Source organism: Sardina pilchardus, chromosome 1 (genome assembly GCF_963854185.1).
Source record: "Sardina pilchardus chromosome 1, fSarPil1.1, whole genome shotgun sequence".
NCBI lineage: Eukaryota > Metazoa > Chordata > Actinopteri > Clupeiformes > Clupeidae > Sardina > Sardina pilchardus.
In genome coordinates, this window is record NC_084994.1 from 2,838,653 (window position 1) to 2,859,541 (window position 20,889).

The window sequence follows — 20,889 nt, forward strand, 5'->3', positions numbered from 1 at the left end:
ACACACGCATGCACGCACCAATACCCACACACACACACACACACACACACACACCTACACACTCTTCCTGACCCTACGAAACACACACACACACACACACACCTCCTCACCCTACCAAACACAGACACACACACGCACACTGATGTAGATCACATGACCCCCTGTGTCCTGCAGAACACACACACGCACACACACACACACACAGTGTTTTGTAGAATTAGTCTCAGACACACACCTATACCTACACTCACCTAAACACACACACACACCTATACCCCCCCCACACACACACACACTTCCTCACCCTACAAAACACATACACACACCTCTTCACTCTACCAAACACACACACACACACACACACACACACACACACTGCTATTAGACACCCATACACACACATGCAAGCTAAAACATGTGAATGCAAACAATCTCAAATATGATATTAAACACTTACATTTCAGCAAACGTGCTCGTGCTCTGTCTAAAGCATACTGGAAAGCATGGTCAGTTCTGTAAGAGAAACAAAATGTCACACACATGTACCATTTCACAGATGTCAAGACTGCTGTTTTTCTTTCTGTTTGTGCCACCTATGAAATGCAAGGTGATCAGTAGTCGAGTTGTTAAAAAATGGCAGGGGGGAATGGTGGATGCTAGTCTTGCGGGGGGTATGGGGGTCCTCCCCCAGAACATTTCTAATTTCTAAGATGCAATTTCCTGTATTCTAGTCCATTTATAGCGTGTCCTGCCGGACATCGGCAAATCCTAAATTTCTTCCAATTCATGTACATTTTATGTGTCATTAACATTTTAGATCATGTCTGCGTCGAGTTGCTAAAATTGATCCCATTCAGAGTAACATTATCACTTAAATAGACTAAATGTTTGGAAGTTTATAATTTATCAGATCTGAAATAGTGAACCAGACATCAATTAAATAATGCATTCAACAATGACTTGTTATAATTACCAATCTAGCCAAGTTAAATGGAACCAACAAAAAAGTTGAGACTTTTTGCTTTCACTATTGGAATTCTACCACCATAGAGTAGAGTAGAACTTGAATTGCCACACAACAATGTTAGAGGGATTTTTTGTAGCTCAGTCTCAGTCTTACGTTCTCCCTTAAAATGCAAAACAAAAGCTTATTATTTTTGCCTAGGCTACCTGTTTATAGAAAGATAAACGAACTCTCGAATATATTCTCGTTCTTTATCTTGAATGCATGTACAAGATGAACGCGTTTCGGCAAACAGCCGTCCTCAGCATCTTGCCTACTGTAGGCTACCTGCACAGCGGAATAATAATTCTAAAGATGAACAGATGTTCAGACGTTTGTCTCTTCAGCCACCTCGTGACATTGTCTATTTGCAGAACCGCAAAACTATTCTTTCGTGAGTGAGGAGTACATTCCCCTTTTAATAGTACATGCATTCAAAGGAACACTCTCAACAAGATGACCTAAAGTTGGACAACATTGCGCTAGCTCGCCATGAGCCGCTACGGTAGCCTATCCTTTCCAATGTCATTATGGCAGGTTTGTTCAGAAACAGCTGGAGTGAACACCTAGCTCTCGCTAGCGGGCTATAGGTAGCCTACCTTCACTTAGCAAACAAGGGAGACTGGGCTTTTAACTTTTTCTAATTCATCTACTATTGTCCTCTTAATACAAAGGCAACGTCCCTTAGATCCAACTTTGCTTGTCGCTTGGCCATGATGCTGCTGAATGAAATCACCTGCTGTGCACATAGACAGTAAAAGAAGGCTGCATACATGTCGCTGATTGCCGTGACAATAGGAGAAACATCCCTGCTGAAAAAACCAGCAAGAAACCAGCTTAGGCTGGTAGCTGGTTTTAGCTGGTTTTAGCTGGTCTTTGCCCAATACACAGTTATTATTGCTGGTCTTTGCTGGTGTAGCTGGTTAGGCCACCAGCTAGACATGCTGGTCGTGCTGGTGTGACCAGCCTGTCGTTTGGGATACAGCTGGTTTAAGATGGTCATGCTGGTGACCAGCCTGTCCAGCTTGACAAAGATGGTCAAGCTGGTTTTCTAGAATGACCAACATAAGCTGGCGTGGCCAGCAGGGCTGGACTGGGACCAAAAAACGGCCCGGGCATTTTTGGCCATAGTGGCCCACCATGATAATTTACACGATAAAGCATATGTGCACACTGGTTTGTTTGTAGAAAATATTTAAGTAAACCGCAGCCTGTATGGAAGCGAGTAGGCTAGCCTACCCTTGCCAAAAAAACATTAATTATTATTATACTCTCTCTCTCTCTCTCTCTCTCTCTCTCTCTCACACACACACTCACACACACACACACACACTCTCACACACACACACACACACACACACACACACACACACACACACACACACACACACACACACACACACACACACACACACACACACACACACACACACACACACACACACACACACACACACACACACAACCACGCACCCACTAGAGTGACCTCTAAACCAGCAAGGATGAAGTTGTGGACAAAACTCATATGCTATTAAATGCTTCACTAAATAAAACCTGCTATAATTTCCTATGTTGAGCATTTGCATAGTTTTAGCCAACAATTCACCTTGATACTATTTAGTGAAGATGTAGCCTATAGGCTACACATCCCAAAACATTTTCATTGTTAATTCCATGGGCTATCACCATTCCTGTTTCATTGCGTCTGACTGCATGTCTGTGTTTATGAGTGTCTGCTTGTCTGCGCAAAGAAATTTGATAGTTTGCTTGTTGTAGCCTACTGCGTCAAGATTGACAACAATTTCGACCAATCGCGACTGTCTTACGATTTCAGAGGGTTGATTGCGTTCTTAAGCCCACAACTCGTTAATTTGATGGGTATCGCAATTCAAATGCATGCGAGAGGGGTACACACAAACCACACAAAAAGACGCGCTCACACTATAAAACTTTGTTTTGCTTAACTGGGTGCTGAATCCTACATAGTAGGCAGGTAACAGGTTACATCTAAAAGAAGCAAGGGGAACAGCTGCAGTCGCAGATTTCAAACTTTTAAATGTTCGTTGTGCGCCCAAAAAGTTCAGCCAACTTTTCGGCTATACTTCTTACCGGGCTCACGGTGGCTATTCCGACCTCCTCAATCTGTCCCTGCTGGGTCACGTCTCTCACCTCTTCCTCCTCCTCCGAATCAATTTGAATACCTACTCCTTCCTCTGTGTAACTACTCTGTTGCTCACTCGCATGTGCCTCTTTGACAACCTGTGCACTCGGGGCTGCTTCTGCACTCCTGCTATGTCGACGGCCCTGTTTGAACTTGTGGTGGCAAACATTTCTGTAATTTTAGCACATTTTTGCGGCATCCACACTTGTAGGCTTTTGCCTTTTATCTCGCAACTTCTCTGCGCCCCCCTTGCGCTTTTTATTTGTGGTTTGTCTATGTACATTTTCATATACAGACGGTCTCAAACTCCGGTCGAACATTCAAGAGGGAGATGAGGCCGGGAGGGAGACAGGGAGGGGCCTGAGATTTCATTGGACTAGCCCAATGCCCATTGAGGCAGTCAACCAATGGGCCGCGATTCGCTACCGTTGCGGCCGTACGCTATGTAAATGAGCCTAATATTTTTTTTTATTATTATTAAATTATGACAGCCTCGGCCCAAATATATGCGTCGGCCCACCGGGCATTGCCCGGTATGCCCTATGGCCAGTCCATGCCTGGTGGCCAGTAAAAACCAGCAATGTAGACCAGCAACACCAACTAAAATGACCAGCTTAAGGTGGTACGACAATCAAAACCAGCTGAATTACCATCATAAGCTGGGTAAACCAGCTGAAGGTGTGTTTTCGCGAGAGTTTTGCTGGTCTAGCTGGTTAACCATCAAAGGTTGGTCAAACAAGCTGGTTAACAAGCTGGTCAACCAGCAAACCACCTTTAGCTGCTCAGGCTGTTTTTTTCAGCAGGGATGCCCCTCGTCCACAGTAGCATAGGCTATTTTAGCCTCGATGTGCGCAAAAACTAAATACTGAAAATTAAATAGTGGTGATATTTCCACATTCATTGAAAAAATTACAGGGAATGGGGAGGGGGATGGCCGTTTCAGAGGGGGGATGATTTTGACCATATCAATTCCAAAGGGGGATGCCATCCCCCCTCATCCCCCCTCAACTCGACTACTGAAGGTGATGTATTATTTCACAGAACATGGTCGGCTATATGATTCCCTTGATATAAAGTAATGAAGTAACTCTTTTTCCAGCTGTCTTTATTGCATACAAAGGCATCCACTTGTCCCCCCTGGTCAGACTATAAGAAAATAGATTTTTCAGCTCTCTGTTCTCTCTGTTCCTCTGCTCACCTCCCTGTCTTTCTGTTCATCTCACAGCCTGGAATCTGAGAGGTGTTCAAATTCAGCAAACAGTGAAGGTTTGTGTCAAATATGCTTTCTCTGAACAGTTACAAACAAACAGAAAACTATTTGCAAGGGTTCCTTAACATTCGGCTATGTTTGCAAACACACATCCAACTATTTGCACTACTGGGTGTTGCATCAAAGAGATAACAAACACACTTCAGTGTAAAGCAGCTATTACAACACACATTTGAAAATAGGCCACTGCACTCGGTTTGAAGAAATGAATATGGTCTCCACAATGGAGACTCTTTCTAAATGTGCAACACTGGGGTTTCTTTCTGAACATACTTAAGTTTCTCCAGTTCACAGGCAGGATCCTCCAGTCTAGCAGATAACAGTTTCAGTCCTGATTCTCCATGATGATTGTAGCTCAGATCCAGCTCTTTTAGATGGGAGGGGTTTGAAGTCAGAGCTGAAGCCAGAAAACCACAACCCTTCTCTGTGATGAGACAATCAGAGAGCCTGAGAGAGAGAGAGAGAGAGAGACAGAGAGAGAGAGAGAGAGAGAGATAATATTGTTCAGTGGTCTAGGAGAAAATGGTCTCATGAAAACACTCCCATTGCCTTTTGTTGTTGATAAGAGATACCCTGAGGAGGCCCATGGTCCTCTTATATGTATTAATTTATAGTTAATCTAGAATGTTATGTGTGTGTGTGTGTGTGTGTGTGTGTGTGTGTGTGTGCGTGTGTGTTGTGTTGTGTTTGTGTGTGTGTGTGTGTGTGTGTGTGTGTGTGTGTGTGTGTGTGTGTGTGTGAAAACACATTAATAAGACATTAGTAAAACATCAATAACGTACAGAACTGCTCCAATGCTCTAAATAAATGTTCAGGCACCCACTGTGCTTGGCCTCTGGCCTCACGCCTAATTGCAAATCACAGCCATGCTGATATCTGCTACCCACACCACTCTCACTGCTGCCATATTGCAAATCACAGCCATGCTGATATCTGCTACCCACACCACTCTCACTGCTGCCATATTGCAAATCACAGCCATGGTGATATCTGCTACACCACTCTCACTGCTGCCATATTGCAAATCACAGCCATGGTGATATCTGCTACCCACACCACTCTCACTGCTGCCATATTGCAAATCACAGCCATGGTGATATCTGCTACTGTAACTCACAAATCGGCTCAAAAGTTGAGCAATACGCTAAAGCATGTTCAGTGCTGACCAGTTGATGTCATATTGTCATGGTTCTTCTCCCTAAGATGATAATAAAATGTATACCCACCTTAATGTGTGTATTTTGCAGTTCAAACTGGACAGTCCTTTAGAGAGAAGCTGAACTCCAGAATCCCCCAGATCATTGTGATTCAAGTCCAGCTGTAGCAGTGAGTTTGGTGATTGTAGAACTGAAGTAACAATCTCACAGGACTTATCAGTGAGTTTACAGTCAGCAAATCTGCAACAACATTTGACAGGACTATGACAGAAGAACTCTACATATTACGCACGGATACTTTGAAACAAATTGACTACATTTAGTGAAATGAACATAAAATGATATCAGTGTAAACAGTGTAGTTCACAGGGTTCGCTGCATAGAAAAACTCAGTATTAGTGCTCGCTTTGTACATCCAGCCTTTGCTAGCTTCTTCAAACTTTGCAAACTCAGCTGTGTGATGTTGTTACAAGTATTTGACCGGCATGAAATCGGCATGTCTCAGACTGACCGGCCAGTTGCTGGTCATGGGTGATCATGTGGAAATCGGCAGATTCCAGTCACCAGCTGACCAGTAGGTGCATCTCTAATAAGTGTCACTTAGTGACACACTATCAACCACAATTCTACTGTGCTCAATAACATAAGTGTCACTTAGTGACACACTATCTACCACAATCCTACTGTGCTCAATAACATAAGTGTCACTTTTTGGCACACTATCAACCACAATCCTACTGTGCTCAATAACATAAGTGTCACTTAGGCTGCGTTTAGACTGCCAGTTTGAAGTGACCCAAATCTGATTTTTTGCTCTCATGTGGCACGTATCCGATCTGTGCCACGACAGTGTAAACAGAAAAAAAACACATGAATTCCGATCTCCTCAGATCGGATACAGGCCCCTTTCGTATGTGGTTTTAAATCAGATATGGATCGGATTTGTGTGCATGTGTCTACAGTCTAAACAGACAAATCGGATATTCCAGTGCAATGCGTCCCACACGTCATTAATCTGTGACATTATGTTACAATTCCAAGTGGGCGCGCTTGCGGAGCTATTACGTTTCCGTAGACCATCTTTGCCCGTCTCTGGCAAAATTAACTGATTTTATCGCGCATGTGCAAGCAATTATGATTGCGAGTTATGGATTATTTTTATGTGCCGCGATCACACCCAATGAAAGTTAACACAGCAACTTCAAATATCAGTGTTGGACCAATTGCTTCAGACATGTAAGAAATAAACAGTTCATCAACTATATAAACAGGTTTTATCAAGTCGATATGACCAAAATAAGCCTATTTAAAGGTTATTGTGATCTAGCATAATACCGTATGGTTTGCAATGGCTAATCACTCATACAACTAGCTTAACAGTCATACATTTGGACCTTTTTTTGTTGATTATATATGAAAACAGATGTTCTTTGTTTAAGCCAGCAGTGTTTTGTGTTAAAATATGTTATAGGATTCCCGATTTTTTAGCACTGTTACATGACGCTATACTGTTACAACTGTAGCGTACCGCACTTTTTTATGGCTGCGTAGGTTGGAACAAAGTTAGCCTACATGTCACTGTTAGGTTAAGTTATTAACAAACTGCAACATATTTGTTACATTTTGTTTCAACTTTCATGGAGTAGAGATGTATGACTCTGTTCTGGTCAAGTTTCACTGCTCTCAAGTCTATCGTCTTTATGTAAAGCTAGTTTGAACTGAAAAAAATAAAAAAATACGATTGTGCTGGTTCTCCCCTACAAGAAACGTTTAGCCCATGCGCATGCGGGCCATTTCAAGTGTCTGCAAATGTAAACACACATGATCGGATTTGGGTCACTGGCGAAAGTAGATGTAAACATGCAATCAAAAAAATCGGATATGAGCACAAAATCGGAATTGAGCATATCCGATCTGCAGTCTAAACGCAGCCTTAGTGGCACACTATGAACCACAATCCTACTATTATTTTATACATATAAGCAATTTATAAATGTAAGTGTCACTTCATATTGTTGTTTGTGCCATTCACTTGTATGTGTGTGTCACTTTATCACTCAATATCAACCACAAGCCTACTATGCTTAATTTTGTCTCCACTAGATGCCGACCAAGTAGAACAACTGGTCACCTCAGCTAAGACATCAACCAGCAGTCTTGACCCAATGCCTACCACCCTGGTCAAGGCCTGTCTTCCCATTCTCCGTCATTCAGTGGAAAACATCATCAATGCATCCCTTGCCTCCGGTGTGGTACCATCCAGCTTCAAAATGGCAGCAGTCATCCCCACTCTCAAAAAAACAGGCTCAGACCCCGACGACCCCAACAACTATCGTCCAATCTCCAACCTCCCCTTCATTAGCAAAATCCTGGAAAGAGCAGTGGCTGCCCAGCTTCAACATCACATGTCCCACCATGAGCTCTTTGAACCTCTTCAATCTGGCTTCAGAACCCATCATAGCACTGAGACCGCCCTCATTAAAATCACAAATGACCTCCTGCTTGCTGCCGACAATGGCCTCATCACCATTCTCATCCTCCTTGACCTTTCTGCAGCTTTTGATACAGTTTCCCACACCATCCTCCTCCGTCGCCTCTCTGAACTCATCGGCCTTAGTGGCACAGCACTGTCCTGGTTCCGGTCCTACCTCACAGGCCGGAAACAATTCATCTGTTGTTCACCATTTACATGCTACCCCTGGGTCATATTATCCGTAAACATGGACTCAACTTCCACTGCTACGCCGATGACACTCAGCTTTATATCAGCACCAACCCCTCCTCCCATCTCCCACCCACACAACTTGTCAACTGCCTGCAGGAACTCAAATCATGGATGACCACAAACCTACTCAAACTCAACAGTAACAAGACAGAGCTCATGGTGGTGGCCCCTGCACCACTGCTCAGGAAAATTGGAGACCTGGCCCTGGTTGTGGATGGCTGCTCCATCTCCCCATCATCTGAGGTGCGCAACCTGGGTGTTATCCTTGACTCCACTCTCTCCTTCCGGTCTCACATTAACAACGTCACCAAGTCTGCCTTCTACCACCTCAGAAGCATCTCACGACTTCGGTCCTCACTCACACCCTCAGTAACCGAGACACTGATACATTTCCTGAATCCTTAGGGTCATGCCAGTATTTCAGTGTTTGGATTTCGTTTCTCTGATGCTCCCAGGTGCCACAGGATTAAAAGACAAAAAATGGCAGGAAAATGTGTGTGATTAAAGGTTTGAAGAGCTCCAGGGTTGGCTGTACTTATCCAAAATGTTCACAAAAGGATTTAAATGAAAGCTCAGAGACTCCCCTTTAAAATGATACCAAACATAACAAAATAAAATATTTCAGTGTTCTGCTTGATTTATACGCAAAATTTCTTCAACCTTACAGTAGTTTACATTATGCATCATAACTCAAAACAGCTACTTTTGTCAGATGGCCATCATACATAATTGAAAAGCTGAGATTCCAGGCTTTCAGAAAAGGTATGGTAGCCTTTGCCACTTTTTCGGTAACAATCAACCCCTCTGGCTCACGGACTATTACTGTGTACAGGCCTTAAGACACACACAAAACACCAATCAAACCATATTGTGCTACGCTAGTCATGATAATTATCCTTTACAAAGACATGACTGACTAACACCAACCTTAAGGTCTGCAGTTTGCATTGGGGACTAGACAGTCCCTTAGAGAGAAGCTGGACTCCAGAATCTCCCAGGTCATTGTGACTCAGGTCCAGCTCTATCAGGGAGTTTGGTGACTGTAGAACAGCAGCCACAATTCCACAGGACTTCTCTGAGAGTTTGCATCCAGCAAGTCTGCATAACAACATGAGAAAGGATCAAATATTACAGAGATGGATAAATGGGATACAAGGTGCCCCAATAAATCAACACCTTCAAGTGATCTTCTGCAGGTCATTCCCATGCCAAATCACACACACACACACACACACACACACACACACACACACACACACCTGAAAGGTTGGTAATGTTATGAGAGGACAGAATTGTGTACATATAAGCAATTTAATAACATAAGTGTCACTTTATGGCACACTATCAACCAAAATCCTACTATGCTCAATTTTGAGAGAATATTTCATCTGAAAAATTGGACTTGGTGTGTACAGGTCTTAAGACACATATAAAACACCAATCAAACCATAATGTGCTATGCTAGTCATAATAATTATCCTTTACAAAGACATGTCTGACTAACACCAACCTTAAGGTCTGCAGTTTGCAGTGGGGACTAGACAGTCCCTTAGAGAGAAGCTGAACTCCAGAATCTCCCAGGTCATTGTGACTCAGGTCCAGCTCTATCAGGGAGTTTGGTGACTGTAGAACAGCAGCCACAATTCCACAGGACTTCTCTGAGAGTTTGCATCCAGCAAGTCTGCATAACAACATGAGAAAGGATAAAATATTACAGAGATGGATATATGGGATACAAGGTGCCCTAGGAAAAATCAACACCATCAAGTGATCTTTCACAGGTCATTCCCATGCCAAATCTCTCTCTCACACACACACACACACACACACACACACACACAAACACACACACACACACACCTGAACGGTTTGTAATGTTATGAGAGGACAGAGTTGTATACACATAAGCAATTTATTAACATAAGTATCATTTCATGGCACATCATCAAACACAATCCTACTATGCTTACTTTCCTGTGAATATTTCATCTGAAAAATTGGACTTGGTGTGTACAGGTCTTAAGACATATATATAACACCAACCAAACCATAATGTGCCACGCTAGTCATAATAATAATCCCTTACAAAGACATGTCTGACTAACACCAACCTTATGGTCTGCAGTTTGCAGTGGGGACTAGACAGTCCCTTAGAGAGAAGCTGGACTCCAGAATCTCCCAGGTCATTGTGACTCAGGTCCAGCTCTATCAGGGAGTTTGGTGACTGTAGAACAGCAGCCACAATTCCACAGGACTTCTCTGGGAGTTTGCATTCAGCAAGTCTGCATAACAACATGAGAAGGATAAAATATTACAGAGATGGATAAATTGGATACAAGGTGCCCTGATAAATCAGCACCATCAAGTGATCTTTCGCAAGTCATTCCCATGTCAAATCTCTCACACACACACACACACACACACACACACACACACACACACCTGAAAGGATTGTAATGTTACGACAGGACAGAATTGTATACATATAAACAATTTATTTACTTAAGTGTCACTTTATGGCACACTATCAACCACAATCCTACTATGCTTAATTTCGTGTGAATATTTCATCCTAAAAATTGGACTGGGTGTGTACAGGTCTTAAGACACATAAGAAACACCAACCAAACCATAATGTGCTATGCTAGTCATAATAATAATCCTTTGCAAAGACATGGATACATGGGACACAAGGTTCCCTGATAAATCAGCATCATCAAGTGATCTTTCACAGGTCATTTTCATGCCAACACACACACACACACACACACACACACACACACACACACACACACACACACACACACACACACACACACACACACACACACACACACACACACACACACACACACACACACACACACCTGAAAGGTTGGTAATGTTATGAGAGGACAGAATTGTATAGAAAAAAATCAATTTATTACATAAGTGTCACTTTATGGCACATTATCAACCACAATCCTACTATGCTTAATTTCGTGTGAATATTTCGTCCAAAAAATTGGACTTGGTGTGCACAGGTCTTAAAACACATATGAAACACCAATCAAACCATATTGTGCTATGCTAGTCATAATAATAATCCTTTACAAAGACATGTCTGACTAACACCAACCTTAAGGTCTGCAGTTTGAAGTGGCGACTAGACAGTCCCTTAGAGAGAAGATGGACTCCAGAATCTCCCAGGCCATTGTGACTCAGGTCCAGCTCTATCAGGGAGTTTGGTGACTGTAGAACAGCAGCCACAATTCCACAGGACTTCTCTGAGAGTTTGCACTTAGCAAGTCTGCATAACAACATGAGAAAGGATGAAATATTACAGAGATGGATAAATGGGATACAAGGTGCCCTGATAAATCAGCACCATCATGTGATCTTATGCAAGTCATTCCCATGCCAAATCGCACACACACACACACACACACACACACACACACACACACACACACACACACACACACACACACCTGAAAGTTTGGTAATGTTATGAGAGGACAGAATTGTATACATATAAGTAATTCATTAACATAAGTGGCATTTCATGGCAAACTATCAACCACAATCCTACTACTATGCTCTATTTTGAGAGAATATTTTATCTGAAAAATTGGACTTAGTGTGTACAGATCTTAAGACACATATAAAACACCAACCAAACCATAATGTGCTATGCTAGTCATAATAATAATCCTTTACAAATACATTCATGACTAACACCAACCTTAAGTTCTGCAGTTTGCAGTGGGGACTAGACAGTCCCTTAGAGAGAAGATGGACTCCAGAATCTCCCAGATCATTGTGACTCAGGTCCAGCTCTATCAGGGAGTTTGGTGACTGTAGAACAGCAGCCACAATTCCACAGATCTTCTCTGAGAGTTTGCATTCAGCAAGTCTGCATAACAACATGAGAAAAGATAAAATATTACAGAGATGGATAAATGGGATACAAGGAGCCCGGATAAAGCAGCACCATCAAGTGATCTTTCACAGGTCATTCCCATGCCAAATCACACACACACACACACACACACACACACACACACACACACACACACACACACACACACACACACACACACACACACACACACACACACACACACACACACACACACACACACACACACACACACACACATGAAAGGTTTGTAATGTTATAAGAGGACAGAATTGTATACATACAGTCCTCAGCATACCTATTCGTTTTTTAAGTGATATCTTTCCGGGTCCAACGGCTTTCAAACTCACATGTTATTCTCCATAGACAGTAAAATAAATGATTATTTTCCGCTATTCTGACTAGCCTTTAAGAAAATTGTCATCTTATACGGACTTGTTACCTCAACCTAATCAAATCTATATTTTTCGCGGAAGCCTGGACGTTACCCATTCATATATCATCTGGTTGCATAGCTACAGTGATTACTGTGATAAAGTTTAGCAATTTTGTTTTAAAACCGCTAGAACGAAGGTGGTGATGACAAAGTTTACAAGTAGCAAAAACCGTCTGTCTGCGCTTATAAACGTCTTTTCACAAAATAGCTGCTGGGTCCGTGACGTCGGACTTAAAAACCGTGCACCCATGCTAAAGTTGACTAAAAAGAGGAATAAGAAATCATCTTTTGGAAAGTGATCCTAATGCCTTAATTAAATAAAAATCCAACCTTTAAGGACACCAATTTTCTTTGTGAAAGAGTAATGTCTTGTGAATAAATAAATGTTCTTCCTTAAAATACAGGGGGCATGAATGAGCAAACATGAGTGTCACATAAGTGATATATTTGTTATATTTCTTGTTTGTGAGAACTTGTCCGTCTGCATTAACAGTAACAGGTCACATACTGTAGCATACTTGAATTACATTAGATTCACTCCTGGGGTTCCCGATTTAAAATACTGTCTTGTTCTGTGTTCTGACTATACAGTAGGAAATGTATTTTTTATTTTTTTTATACAGAAGTAGAGCTTTTTTGATGAAGTCTGTCAATCAAATGTTCTGTTCTGTGTATAGATGATACAGTAGGGGTTAGGCTACTGAATGCTATTTCATGTATCTTCTATCCACTTCTGTGAATGTAAGAATCAATCAATCAATCAATCAATCAATCAATCAATCAATCCAGAATGCAACTTGATGTATCTGATTCTCTAGAGTACATACTGAAGTGCATCAGCTTTGCGGTGAGGATCCTCCAGTGTAGCAGATAACAGTTTCTGTGCTGATTCTCCAGGATGATTGTTGTTCACATCCAGATCTTTCACACAGGAGGGGTTTAACATCAGAGCCAGAGCCAGACAAACATAACCTTCATCTGAGATACCACACTTACTGAGCCTGAGAGAGAGAGAGAGAGAGAGAGAGAGAGAGAGAGAGAGAGAGAGAGAGAGAGAGTTAGTTCTGATTGTTTCTGTAAAAATTGTTGTTGTTTTGCTTGTGCTTTGGCAACACTGTACTTTCACTCATACTAATAAAGCAGCCTTGAATTGAATTGAGAGAGACAGAGAGAGAGAGTCACTCTAAAACTATGCCACAGTAAACCCTCAGGATTCAGTCTGTTATCTTTTACAATTAAAAGCCCGTACACACAAGATATGACATGAAATCACGGTGCAAAACACAGAATGTCAGCACAGTCCAATGCAATTATCTAAAATATTTCACGGTGCAGCCGTGGTGTACTGGTTAAAGCTTCGGGCTTGTAACCGGAGGGTTGCCAGTTCGATCCCTGACCAGTCCACCACGGCTGAAGTGCCCTTGAGCAAGGCACCTAACCCCCACTGCTCCCCGAGCACCGCTGTTTGGGCAGGCATCTCACTGCTCTGGGTTAGTGTGTGATTCACCTCACTGTGTGTGTGCTGTGTATGTTCACTAATTCGGTTAAATTGGGTTAAATGCAGAGAAACTGATTTCCCTCACGGGATCAAAAAAGTATACATTCATTCATTCTATTTCATTCTCACGTCACATATGTTCACACGGTCAGTAGCCTATTGACTTCAAAGTGTCTTTATGACGCTGTTTATACTGTAGCTACATGCAGTAGACACACACACACACACACACACACACACACACACACAAATGTTACATGGCAAAATGTTACAGTTTTCACCTGGAAGAAAATCAGGGTGTGTTCAAGCTAACATTTTGATCACTGCTTCAACACCTCAGTTTTCAAATGTGAAATGTCACATCAAATGAGACCTATATAATACATGTCTTAGTAACCTGCTTAATTTTGAGTGAATATCTTATCCGAAAAACTAGACTTGGTGTGTACAGGCCTAAAAACACATGTAAAACACCAACCAAACCATAATGTGCTACGCTAGTCATAATAATAATCCTTTACAAAGACATGTCTGACTAAAACCAACCTTATGGTCTGCAGTTTGCAGTGGGGACTAGACAGTCCCTTAGAGAGAAGATGGACTCCAGAATCTCCCAGGTCATTGTGACTCAGGTTCAGCTCTATCAGGGAGTTTGGTGACTGTAGAACAGCAGCCACAATTCCACAGGACTTCTCTGAGAGTTTGCATTCAGCAAGTCTGCATAACAATATGAGAAAGAATCAAATATGACAGAGATGGATAAATGGGATACAAGGTGCCCTGATAAATCAACACCATCAAGTGATCTTTTGCAGGTAATTTCCATGCCAAATCTCACACCACACACACACACACACACACACACACACACACACACACACACACACACACACACACACACACACACACACACACACACACACACACACACACACACACACACACACACACACACACACAATCTGAAAGGTTGGTAATGTTATGAGAGGAGAGAATTGAATACATATAAGCAATTTAATAACAAAAGAGTCACTTTATGGCACATCATCAACAACTACTAATATGCTTCATCTCATGTGAATATTTCATCCGAAAAATTGGACTTGGTGTGGACAGGCCTAAAGACACATATAAAACACCAACCAAACCATAACGTGCTATGCTAGGCATAATATTATTCCTTTACAAAGACATGTCTGACTAACACCTACTGTACCTTAATGTCTGCAGTTTGCAGTGGGGACTAGACAGTCCCTTAGAGAGAAGATGGACTCCAGAATCTCCCAGGTCATTGTGACTCAGGTTCAGCTCTATCAGGGAGTTTGGTGACTGTAGAACAGCAGCCACAATTCCACAGGACTTCTCTGAGAGTTTGCACTTAGCAAGTCTGCATAACAACATGAGAAAGGATCAAATATTACAGAGATGGATAAATGGGATACAAGGTGCCCTGATAAATCAGCACCATCAAGTGATCTTTTGCAGGTAATTTCCATGCCAAATCTCACACACCACACACACACACACACACACACACACACACACACACACACACACACACACACACACACACACACACACACACACACACACACACACACACACACACACACACACACACACAATCTGAAAGGTTGGTAATGTTATGAGAGGAGAGAATTGAATACATATAAGCAATTTAATAACAAAAGAGTCACTTTATGGCACATCATCAACAACTACTAATATGCTTCATCTCATGTGAATATTTCATCCGAAAAATTGGACTTGGTGTGGACAGGCCTAAAGACACATATAAAACACCAACCAAACCATAACGTGCTATGCTAGGCATAATATTATTCCTTTACAAAGACATGTCTGACTAACACCTACTGTACCTTAATGTCTGCAGTTTGCAGTGGGGACTAGACAGTCCCTTAGAGAGAAGATGGACTCCAGAATCTCTCAGGTAATTGTGACTCAGGTTCAGCTCTATCAGGGAGTTTGGTGACTGTAGAACAGCAGCCACAATTCCACAGGACTTCTCTGAGATTTTGCATTCAGCAAGTCTGCATAACAATATGAGAAAGATAAAATATTACAGAGATGGATAAATGGGATACAACAAGGTGCCCTGATAAATCAGCACCATCAAGTGATCTTTCGCAGGTAATTTCCATGCCAAATCTCACACCACACACACACACACACACACACACACACACACACACACACACACACACACACACACACACACACAATCTGAAAGGTTGGTAATGTTATGAGAGGAGAGAATTGAATACGTATTAGCAATTTAATAACAAAAGAGTCACTTTATGGCACATCATCAACAACTACTAATATGCTTAATTTCATGTGAATATTTCATCCGAAAAATTGGACTTGGTGTGGACAGGCCTAAAGACACATATAAAACACCAACCAAACCATAATGTGCTATGCTAGGCATAATATTATTCCTTTACAAAGACATGTCTGACTAACACCTACTGTACCTTAATGTCTGCAGTTTGCAGTGGGGACTAGACAGTCCCTTAGAGAGAAGCTGGACTCCAGAATCTCTCAGGTAATTGTGACTCAGGTTCAGCTCTATCAGGGAGTTTGGTGACTGTAGAACAGCAGCCACAATTCCACAGGACTTCTCTGAGAGTTTGCATTCAGCAAGTCTACATAACATGAGAAAGGATCAAATATTACAGAGATGGATACAAGGTGCCCCGATAAATCAGCACCATCAAGTGATCTTTCGCAGGTCATTCCCATGCCAAATCTCTCACACACACACACACACACACACACACACACACACACACACACACACACACACACACACACACACACACACACACACACACACACACACACACACACACACACACACACACACACACACACACACACACACACACACACACACACACACACACACACACACCTGAAAGGTTGGTAATGTTATGAGAGGACAGAATTGTATACATATAAGCAATTTATTAAAGGGACACTTCACCGATTAGCATTAAGCTTTGTATCTTTAGAAAACCAGTCATGTTTTTGAATGGTCATGCATCATTCCCTCAGTTTGCCTTGAGATAGGAGAAATATGGATTTCAATGAAGCCCATGAATAGGACTTCCTGCTTTCGATGATGTAAAATGATGATTTTTACATCATTGAAAGCAGTAAGTCCAATATTGAAATCCATATTTCTCCCATCTCAAGGCAAACTGAGGGAATGATGCACGACCATTCAAAAACATGACTGGTCTTCTAAAGATTAAAAGGTTAATGCTAATCGGTGAAGTGTCCCTTTAACATAAGTGTCACTTTGGCTTAGTTCACACTGGCAGTCGAAATCGGATATCTTGCATATCCGATCAGAACCTGATCTTTCTGACTGACTGTTCTCATTGAATATTGCAAGTGATCATATCCGATCACATCCGATCTTGGCGTGCAATGCTCAGATCCGATATAAATTACACACACCTGGATTCATTAGGTAGAGTTGTACACAACCAAGTCGTCATGGACAAATGTGGATTTATTTTTTATATTTTCCAAATTATTATGCGTAGCCGTGGCACAAATACCTCGTCACCCTTAATGTTTTCCATGTTTCACCATAAAATGATGACTTGTCTGACGTTGGTTTTTGTTTTGCTGGTAGCCCTGGCGCACGCGCTGAATCAATCAATCAATCACTTCCGTCACTCAGAATTACGTTGCAATTGTTTGTCGCAGTGCAAATTACGAAAGGGGCACGTTGAAATCCTATTCAAGTGGTTCGACTGTTCAGGGGTGCGTTTCTAGAAAGCGTCGTTTGCTAACTTGCGTCGCAATCTTGGGAGTTCGCTCCGTCGTTCTTGAATTTGGTGTTTCTAGAAAAGGTAGTTCAAACTCTCAATCGCAAACAAGGACGCAAAGTTTGGTCGTTTGAACTACTGCCCCTGGGCAGTCGCAACTGTGTCGTACCTTGGGAGTTCCAGTTGGTGATGTCGTCAGTGCAAGATCGCCTGACCAAAAATCACAAGCGCCCAACCAAAAATCACTAAGTTGTTGTTTTCTCGTGACTCAATGATTGCGCTATACTGTAGGCTAATATAAAGTAAAATACCGTTGGGCTCATTCTTGCTACGTGTGTTACCTTGCGTTCATTTGCGTGTTGGTTTGCGTTTTGGTAGGCTACTGTTATGACATTGACAAACCCTCGGGTCAAGCACACCGTTCATTAGTATAGTGGTTAAGGCAGGTGGCTTATCATCACAACATCGTAGGTTCTTTTCCCGTATGCATCACACATGCTTTTGTTTCTGACTAGTGAAACGTGGAAATAACCCTAATAAGTAATGTCGTGGAACTATTAAACTGATGTCGTGTTCCTGGCCACTCGATGTAAAGCAATTAAATATATTTAGGGTCTAACCTATTGTGTGTGTGGTATGCCTGCTCTTACTCAAAAGTGACATGGAGAGGTAAGATGCGAACTTGGGCCGCACGCGCAATGTACTGACATGCAACAGCTGAACCACCAGACAACGATTTAGTATTGTGATAATTTGTAATTAGTCTAGGCCATATATATTTTGTACAGATATGTTTTAGATATTTCATACAAATAAGTACATATATTGGACAGCTTAAGCAAACTGTTTCATGTGCTTGCATAGGTTTACGTTTTTTTCTGATAGCAATGATAATGCCAGCATGAATCACTTTGGGTTTAAATTAGACTCGTCGACACATAGTGGGTGCCTCTCAACATCCCTCCTCGATCCTCGGTCCTCTATCCCATTGTTGCCGCCCTAACATTCAGTGAGGACGAGGATCGAGGAAGGAAAGGAGAATCTATAGAAGACAAGTGATAGGCATCCAGTGACGGAGCATTTCTAGTGGGTGGGGTATTATACGTTGACACCTTTTCCACCAATGAAATGTGCCGCTGGGTCCTCAACAACGTTGTTGGAACAACGGTGTTCGAACAACGGAGGTAGCGAAATGCGACACAGGTACGATGCTTTCTGGAAACAGGTGTAACACTGTCGTTGTTTGATAGCAAGTTGCGTCGCACCACGGTGGTTAAACAACGCTGTTGCTAACTTTTCTAGAAACGCACCCCAGATTGAGTCATATCCGATAGTAAGTGATATTGAAACCACCTCCTTATGTGGTGCGAATCAGCATTGGAAAAATCGCATTTCATGCGGTTTTGTGCTGTTCAGACTACCGAAAATTCAAGCTAGATACAATCCAGATAAGCAAAAAATCTAAATGGCACACTATCAACCACAATCCTTTTATTCTTAATTTCGTGTTAATATTTAATCTGAAAAATTGGACTTACTGTAGTTTGTACAGGTCTTATGATACATACAGTATAAAACACCAACCAAACCATAATGTGCTATGCTAGTCATAATAATAATCCTTTACAAAGACATGTGTGACTAACACCAACCTTAAGGTCTGCAGTTTGCAGTGGGGTCTAGACAGTCCCTTAGAGAGAAGATGAACTCCAGAATCTCCCAGGTCATTGTGACTCAGGTCCAGCTCTATCAGGGAGTTTGGTGACTGTAGAACAGCAGCCACAATTCCACAGGACTTCTCTGAGAGTTTGCATTTAGCAAGTCTGCATAACAACATGAGAAAGATACAATATTACAGACATGGTTAAATGCAATACAAGATGTCCCAATAAATCAGCACCATCCACCAAGTGATCTTCTGCAGGTCATTCCCATGCCATATCACACACACAAACCACACACACACACACACACACACACACACACACACACACACACACACACACACACACACACACACACACACACACACACACACACAGACAAACACACAAAACAAAGGTTGGTAATGTTATGAGAGGATAGATTTGTATACATATAATCAATTTATCAACATAAGTGTCACTTAATGGCACACCATCAACCACAATCATTCTATGCTTAATTCCGTGTAAATATTTTGTCTGAAATATTGGCGTGTACAGGTCTTAAGACCAACCAAAGCTTAATGTGCTATGCTAGGCATAATAATAATCCTTTACAAAGACATGTCTGACTAACACCATGAATGCAATTTCATGTACTGTATCCTCTCTTGCGTGAATGTAAGAATAAATCAATAAATCAGTTAAGTAATATATCAATCAATCAATCCAGACTACAATTTGATGCTTCTAGTTCACTAGAGTACATACTGAAGTGCTTCAACTTTGCGGTGAGGATCCTCCAGTGTAGCAGATAACAGTTTCTGTGCTGATTCTCCAGGATGATTGTTGTTCACATCCAGCTCTTTCACACAGGAGGGGTTTAACATCAGAGCCAGAGCCAGACAAACATAACCTTCATCTGAAATATCACACTGACTGAGCCTGAGAGAGAGAGAGAGAGAGAGAGAGAGAGAGAGAGAGAGAGAGAGAGTTCTAGCAATGGAACTGAAAGCTTACGGACATCCTTCCCTTCCCTTGTCTATGCTACTGATGTTATGATAGAGGCCACTGTAGTCCATCCCACTACACAACACAAGAACAACACCGTTTTCTCCCGCATATTGGACTGGGGTTCGAGCTCGAGCGCCGCTGCTGAAGCTAATCCAGTGAGATGAAGCACACACACACCCAGGGGTGCGTTTCTAGAAAAGTTAGCAACAGCGTTGTTTAACCACCGTGGTGCGACGCAACTTGCTATCAAACAACGACAGTGTTACACCTGTTTC

General features: G+C 42.0%; 1 protein-coding gene across 1 annotated transcript in view; it reads right to left on the reverse strand.

Annotated features, from left to right (window-relative positions):
• The window catches only part of LOC134080623 (NACHT, LRR and PYD domains-containing protein 12-like), a 79,612-nt gene that overhangs the window by 3,514 nt on the left and 55,209 nt on the right, over window positions 1-20,889 (reverse strand). The window contains exons 8-13 of the mRNA XM_062537153.1: window positions 16,650-16,820; window positions 15,368-15,538; window positions 10,428-10,598; window positions 9,827-9,997; window positions 4,708-4,881; window positions 458-513 (exon numbers count right to left, since the gene is read on the reverse strand). Coding sequence (XP_062393137.1) covers window positions 458-513; window positions 4,708-4,881; window positions 9,827-9,997; window positions 10,428-10,598; window positions 15,368-15,538; window positions 16,650-16,820 — 914 coding nt within the window. The remainder of the gene's footprint in view (window positions 1-457; window positions 514-4,707; window positions 4,882-9,826; window positions 9,998-10,427; window positions 10,599-15,367; window positions 15,539-16,649; window positions 16,821-20,889) is intronic.